This window comes from Budorcas taxicolor, chromosome 18, assembly GCF_023091745.1.
Source record: "Budorcas taxicolor isolate Tak-1 chromosome 18, Takin1.1, whole genome shotgun sequence".
Taxonomy (NCBI): Eukaryota; Metazoa; Chordata; class Mammalia; order Artiodactyla; family Bovidae; genus Budorcas; species Budorcas taxicolor.
In genome coordinates this window covers 63711641-63719676 of record NC_068927.1, presented here as the reverse complement: position 1 = coordinate 63719676, position 8036 = coordinate 63711641, and the positions used below count along the sequence as shown (strand labels likewise).

At 43.5% G+C, this 8036-nt stretch overlaps 1 protein-coding gene across 1 annotated transcript; it reads right to left on the bottom strand.

The window, feature by feature from the left end:
• Positions 1–3867: 3867 nt before the first annotated feature.
• On the bottom strand, positions 3868–7735 carry LOC128064070 (cationic amino acid transporter 3-like). The gene is given in 11 exon segments (XM_052656878.1): positions 3868–3986; positions 4154–4262; positions 4522–4690; positions 4875–5069; positions 5260–5362; positions 5473–5544; positions 5547–5611; positions 5750–5972; positions 6133–6245; positions 6558–6735; positions 7549–7735. Coding segments are annotated over 11 exon segments (1533 nt in total).
• Positions 7736–8036: the final 301 nt, after the last annotated feature.

Below are 8036 nucleotides of genomic sequence, written 5' to 3'. Positions count from 1 at the left end.
AAAGTGCACAGTCAGTGTAATCTGCTTGAATCTTCTCCAAACCATCCTCTCCCATGGAAAAATTGTTGTGGGGCCCTAAATGGGAAACCTTGAAAAAGAAGGGCTAGCTTTGCGGTTTAGAGCTAAGATGCGGTCTGGCAGAAGAGATGAGGGCACAGCCTAAGTTGTTTGTCAAAACTTTTGATTGGCTCTCTTGATTTCCGTGCGTGATTACCATAGACTCCTGTTACAATGAAGCGCATGACGACTTGACCTTTAACGCGATTGGTGCAACTATGGTATATTAAGATTTGACCTTTAACGTGATTGGTGCAACTATAGAAAGTCCCTCGCACAACCCCCCCTTGCTTGCCTATATAAACCAAGAGTTTGTGGCAATAAAGCGGAACTGTTTAGACGGAACCCCTGTCGCCTCTGATTGTCTCTTGCTCACCGAGGGGCTGGGTTGGTGGACAGCAGGCTCACCTCGCCTCGGTACCCCTCGGCTTTGCTGAGGGAAGTTCCACTGCTTCTCTCTTTCTGTGGAGTGCCACCCGAAAATTGTCTTCCAGGAAACTGGTCCTTGGTGCCAAAAAGGTTAGGAACTGCAGCTCTAACTAATTCAGGCCAATAACAATAATTTAAAAAACTCCTTTATAACTTACTGTGAGACCTACACCCGTCACTTCATGATTTTCATACGAAAGTGAGAGACCAGATCAAGGGAAGGCATTCTCACCTTACAGAACCCCTTCACCACCTTCCTCTCTTCTTCCCAATTTTTCCCTGTATTTTGTTTCTCCTGCAAAATGATCTGGCCAGAACCACTCATAGATTAGACATGGCTTTAAAGACTCATTTTCCATCCCGAGTAGTTTAACCAAATATTTTTTCCCAAACAAATATTGCACACTCCTTTTGATAACATCTTGTAAATAAAATTTTCTCCTTCTTGGGATACTTGAAATATTACATATACATGACATTCTTTCTTTATCTATCTCATCTAATAATACTGAGCACTTACTGTTTTCAAGACACGTTTTGGCTACTGGGAAGAAAGTGGTTGTCAAATATTTTGTGGGCTGACTGTGTCTCCTTGCTCTCAAATTCATATGTAGATGTCCTAACTCTGAGGACCTTAGAACATGACTGTATTTGGTGATAGCACCTTAAAGACATAATTAAGCTTAAATAAGGCCATTAGAAGAGGTCCTACCTTGTGTCACTAATGTTACAAGAAGAGAGATTTAGCAAATAGAAGTAAAAAACACCTAGACAGAGTGAACAGTGAAATTCAGATAAACAAGAAAACTTACAAAAAGACTGTTCACTCTATCTAGGTGTCTTTTACTTCTATTTGCTAAATCTCTCTTCTTGTAACATTAGTGACACAAGGTAGGACCTCTTCTAATGGCCTTATTTAAGCTTAATTATGTCTTTAAGGTGCTATCACCAAATACAGTCATGTTCTAAGGTCCTCAGAGTTAGGACATCTACATATGAATTTGAGAGCAAGGAGAAGAAAGCTGAGCGCCGAAGAATTGATGCTTTTGAACTGTGGTGTTGGAGAAGACTCTTGAGAGTCCATTGGACTGCAAGGAGATCCAACCAGTCCATTCTGAAGGAGATCAGCCCTGGGATTTCTTTGGAAGGAATGATGCTAAAGCTGAAACTCCAATAATTTGGCCACCTCACACGAAGAGTTGACTCATTGGAAAAGACTCTGATGCTGGGAGGGACTGGGGGCAGGAGAATAAGGGGATGACAGAGGATGAGATGGCTGGATGGCATCACTGACTCGATGGACATGAGTTTGAGTGAACTCCGGGAGTTGGTGATGGACAGGGAGGCCTGGTGTGCTGCAATTCATGGGGTCGCAGAGTCGGACATGACTGAGTGACTGAACTGATGTATATATTATATGTGTTTAATTATACAGTACCTATTTCATTTTATTTTTATTTTTCTGGTCATGCTGTGCAGCATGTGGGATCTTAGTTCCCTGACCTGTGCTCCCTAGATTGAACCTGTGCTCCCTGCAGTGGAAACACAGAGTCTTAACCACTGGACCACCAGAGAGGTTCCAACATATACGTATTTTAATATGCACAGATGCAGACAAATGTACAGGCACACCTGGGTTTATTATGCTTTGCAAATACTGCATTTTTACAAATTGAAGGTTTATAGCCACTTCATGTTGTCAATAGATGCTTAGTATTATTTTGGCAAAAACTTTTTTTTTTAAAAAAGTAAGGCATATGCATTGCTTTTTGGATAGAATTGTAGGTACACTGAGTAGAATACAGTGTAGTGTGATCATAACTTTTATACACACTGGAAAACGAAAAAACCCAAATTTCCTCTTATTGCCAATTCTTTTTATTGGGGAAGTTTGGAACTAAACCAGCAATATCTCCAAGATATGCCTGTATGGGTTATTATCATTTAGTTAATGAGTTAATGTCCAGTTTGGGTCATATCATTTAATTGTTACAGGAACTGCACCACTTTTCTGTCTTGGAGAACTGTCTATATTCTGGTTTGGCTGATTATGCTTTTAGTTAAAATGTGAATCTATCCCTCATGTCTTCTATGAGCTGGTGGTTGATCTAGAGGCTTGATGACTTTCTAACTCAACTTTTCATCGGGGCTGTGTTCCAGGTGGTGTTCTGTGTTGCCTGTTATAGCACACTGGGTGGCACGGGATATCTGGTTGTCCCCCAGCGGTAAGGGAAGAACAGCAATCAGGTGATGTCAGCCTCCTCCATCACAGTCTCACCTGACAGTTTCAGCCTCCATTGTTTCCTAAATCTGTAATTTCACTAGGTCCTTCAAGATACTGATTTTCCTAATTCTGTTCATCCTCCTCCATCTGTTTTTTTTTTTCCCCTCCATTTGGTTTTAATTCATCTAATAACTTTTAATTTCAATATCTTATCTTCCATCACTCCTTCACCCTACTTCGGGTGTTCGTTCCCACAAACAACGCTATACTCTATTACTACCAACATCTTCAATGTCCATAATCTCAATTTCAAGCATTCTGTCCGACAGTAACAGCTTTTTATATTGTCCCTTCAGCTTCACTTCTTATCTTTTAGTTCCACTCGACTAACCATTTATAACCAACTACTACTTCCCATCCCTTACTCTTGCCTCTGGCAATGCAGGGTGTTTCGTTTTTGTTTCTGTTTTCAGTGAAGAACTTTATCTATTCAACTCTACTGTGCAATGCTAAAGTCTGTGACAGAAAAGTAAAGAAAAATGATTATGTACCCAATGATACACTACATCTTGGTAGCCAAGGAAAAAGATAAAAATAACCTTTTCCCTTTATCATTATGAAATGATCCACTTTATCTGTTATTTTCTTTTTCTTAAAGTCTACTTTGCATATTAGTATGACTGTGCTAGGTTTTTTTTTGTTACTGTTTTCACAATGTATCTCTTACCTTTCTTCTACATCCAATATATTTGTGTCCTAATACATAAAGTGAAACTCTTGACACAATATATAGTTACCTGTGTTTTTCCCCCATGTTGCCATCTCTGTGTTTTTACTGGAAATTGGCACAAGATGCTTCTTATGTGCCAGTTAATATTTTATTTCTTCTGTTGGTTGCAGGTTACATTTTTTGGACTTTCTCTGTGAAAATTCATCTTGCTGTATGCTTATGAAACATGGACTTTTCTGTATGTATATTATGCTTTGAAAAGTTTATTTTAAAACTGTATAACATTTAAGTCATTGTGTCCACTAGCAATATATACAGGATTCTAAATGCATCCCACATTCACACTCCATACAGGCTCAAAGTGCCCTTTGAACCAGCAGGTCTTCCAGGGCATGAAGGGATTCCACACAGCATGGATGTCCTTTGGTTAAGATGAACCAGCACCGGGGATGTTTTTGTCAAGATTCTGGGAGGTGGAGGCTGGTGGCTGTGGCTCATTGTTCTCCAGGCTGTGTCGGATCCCATATCCTAAGTATATGACAGATCCTAGTAGGGAAATGAGACAGTGAGAAGGGAAAGTAGGTGCTCTCCTCACTTACAAATGCCCAGTAGGTCTCCTGTTATGGTATCTGACACAGCTTAGGAGAGAGGTAGTAGGGAGATGGTTGGGTTCAGTCACTTGAGGGGTCTCATTTTCCAAGAAAACCACTTACCAGTCACGTTCCAGACTCCAAATAGGGCCCAGGTCCCAGAGGTCATCTGCATCATCGAGTAAATGTTCACAAAGATGCTCACCAGTGGGAGGACAGGCAGAGCAGGGACCTGGTCTGTTCATCCCTGAACACAGCCCAGATGTCTGAAAGACCCTACCCCACGTGGGTGGGACAAGTTCAGTCCAATTCAGGCTGTGTGTTCAGTGCCTACTGAGATAGTGTATGTAGAGCACTGAGTGTGGATCAGGGAAGAATTCATTAGTTTTAATAACTCCCCTCATTCCTGGTCCAGCAAATGATGTTTACAGTTTGAAGCACGCAGACTTCATTCACTCAAGGAGGACACTTTGGGGCATGAGGTCACCTACCTTGAAGTGAAGAGCAGTGGGGTCCTGGGGCTGCCTCCAGATGATGACCGTGACCCCAGTGATGAGCAGCAGCAGCAGCACAGCCACTGTTGTGAGCACGGGGTCTCCAGAGAACACCTGGCTGGGCCACTGGGCCAGGACCAGGCTCAGGATAATCAGCAGGAGAACTGCAAGGGTCAAGGTGGAGAACAGGCTGGACTCAGAAGCCAAAGATGTCAGGACCTCGGGTCACACCCCTCCCCAGGCTGCCCATCTCAGGAAGGGACATCATGTCTCTTAGACACCTCAGCTGACAGAAAAGACACATTCCCTCCACATATCATCAATTTCAGAAAATGACCAAAGGGAAATCAAGCAGGAATGCACATCCACAGACAATCTGGCCAGATTTCTGGGTGGGGGTGATGTGGATAGGGTCACACAGTCTCTTTAGAATCCACGAGGTTCCTGCTTCTGGTACAGGGTCCAGAGAACTTGTGTCACGTTCACAAATCTCAATTTCATTTTTTGCTTTCTCATTCTTGCTTAAGTTCTGGTCTGGCTGGTGTCTGAATTAGAGGTATGAAGGCAGTGATAATAGTAGCCCCTACTCATCCAACATCAGACAGTCTAGTCTATCTCTTTCCCAACTTAACCATAGCGGAAAATTCAGAAGGCAGCATGAAGGCAGAAGAGAATTACCATCCCATCAATCCCCGCAATGTCAGGACCCCCAGTCAAGGTGTCGTGGGGTCTCACCTGAGAACAAGAACAGAAAAATCCACCATGATGTAAGCGAGCAGGATCCCAATTGATGAGAGCTCCACAAGGTCACTGAACTCAAAGAGTAAAAACACAGTAAAAAAGAGTGAAAACATAGGGCAAAAACACAGCGAAGAAAGAGTGAGAAACCAGTGGGAATATCCAAGCTAAGAAAACTGATCAAAGAAGGAATGAGCATTATTTACTCACCTGCAAGAATTCCAGAAGCTAAGGTGGCTGTGACGGGGGTATAGGTGCGGGCGTGGATGCGGGCAAGTCCCGGAAAAGGAGCCCGTCATCTGCCATTGAGTAGATCACACGGGGCATGGGGATCAAGGCCCCCACCAGGCTGGGAGAAAAAATGGAAACACGTGGGGACGTGGACCCTGTTCCCTAGTCTTCACGCCGTTCCCTCTTGTCTCTCAATCCTTAGGGCTAAGATACTTTTTAATTTGGCAGTGTATTGAGACAAAGTTTTGACACTGACCTGGATGAAAGAGCGCAGAGGGTGCCAACAGCCACAACGTATCTGGCAGGGCCCCACCCAACATGGAAAAAAGCCTGCGGCAAGGGGCTCACGGGGTGAATCAGGTAGTAGGCCACCATGAGGGTGAGCGCGGCTGAGACTCCAGAGTACGCCAGAAAGCAGATGAAGATGGTGATCAAGATGCTCCAGGGGATGGAACGATGAGGGTTCAGGGCTTCTGCCCCTGCAACAGTGGTGAAGGTCAGTAAAAGCACCGGGGTGAAAACAAAAAATCAATATCTTCTTTCATCTCCAAAAGCTGACTGACCTAACTCTAGCCCCTGGGCCCAAGGGCAGCCCACACTATACCCACATCCCTCATGGGACACACAGTGACATGTTACCTGTAGTGGCACTGATGTCAAAACCAAGAAAAGCATAGACACATGTTGCTGCTCCATGGAGAATCCCTTCAAAGCCAAAAGGCAGAAACCCTCCAGAACCCAGAGGGCCCAAGCTATGGTGAGAGAAGGAATGAGGAAAAATTTTAGTTGAATTGTGTTAGCCATCTGTATTGGAATCCTTAGTTAATTTTACAGCTTTATTGAGATATATTTCACGTTTCATTAAATTTATCTTTTCAAAGTGTAAAAAAACCCCTAAGGATTATTAGTATTAATAATAATAATGATACTTAGTTAATACTAAGTCCTGGGCTCCAGGCCCTCCTTCACAGGATCTGTTATCCCAGGTCTCTTTAGTCCCCATCATAGTCTCAGCTCTGTGTTACCCCCACAAACACTACTATGGACAAGAGGAACCTCCTAGCCTATAGGTGTCATCAGATCCAGATGTGTTCGATCTGTAGTCCTGTTTTGTGAAGTTCCAGTTGTGCAGGTCTCCCTTAATGAAGCCAGAGATGATGATGAAGCTGAGAACCGAAATGTTGATGCCTGTGAACAGGTTAGTAACCAGGGCTGACTGACGAGCTCCCAGAATCGGTACTCCTGTGGAAAGATGGACTATGAGACACCCAAAATAACCAAATCCATAGACACGGAAAGAAAACTAGTAGTTTTCAGAGGCTTGAGTTTGCATAGGTGAGAGATGGACAGAGACTGCTCAGTGGTTACTGGGTTTCCTTTGGTTATGATGAAAATGTTTGGACCAGAGGGAGATGACGGTTGCGCAACACTGTGAATGTGGTAAGTGCCACTGAGTTGTGCACTTTCAGATGGTTAATTTCTTACTGTGGCCATCATCTCACAACAAACACATCCATCAAATCATCTCTTTGTACATCTTAAAATTATATAATATTGTATGTCAAAAATAGCTCAATACACTTGGGGAATATAGTAAAATGGTTCATTTTATTTTGTGTGAATTTCAAACAAACATCTTCAGTCTCAGGACAAGAAAGGAATTTGCAAGTCTAAGTAAAAGATTGCCAGGTGGGAGTGATTTTGTTTCCCAAGAGACATTTGGCACTGTCCGGAGACATTCTGATTGTTGCAGTTTGTGGGTGTCATTATTATCCTGTGAGCAAAGGGCAGGGATGTTATTCAAAGTCTGACAATGATTAAAAACAAAACCTAAAATGAACAGGATAGCTCGCTCCCACCAAAGAATGATCCAGCCCAAACTGCTAATAATGCCAAAGGTGGGAAACAACAGTCTGAGTTGTGCCTTCCTTCCTGTCTTCATTCCAGTCCTAATTCCCCCACTAGTCTGGAGCCCCAAACCTTCTGCAGCCAAGTTCCCAGCTCCCCCCATCCCACATTCCACTCTTCCCATCCTACCTCTGACCCCTGTCTCACCCATAAGCAGCAGCACCAGGGCCAATGCCCAAAAGTCTGGGTACGTGGCCAGGTAGGCAGGCATATACTGAGAGAAAACTCTCTGTAATGCCTGAGAGATGTGGTTCCCACTGAGGCTGTCCAAGGCCTAGCTCCAGGCCCTGGAAACACTGGCGGGGCCTGCAGTGGTAGAAGAGCGAACATTCATTAACAGATATAAGTTGGACCTTCAATTTGCATCATGGGATGTATTTTGAGGGAAAAAGTATACAAAATACCAAATCTCAGAGTTTCATTTCAAGAGTGGGGAGAGTAGACCGAGATGATTCACAAAGTGGATCAACTAGTTAACATGTTGTGCTTCAGTTCATTTTAGTTCAGTCGCTCAGTCATGTCTGACTTTTTGTGATCCCATGAACCACAGCACGCCAGGCCTCCCTGTCCATCACCAGCTCCTGGAGTTTACCCAAACTCATGTCCATTGAGTCGGTGATGCCATCCAACCATCT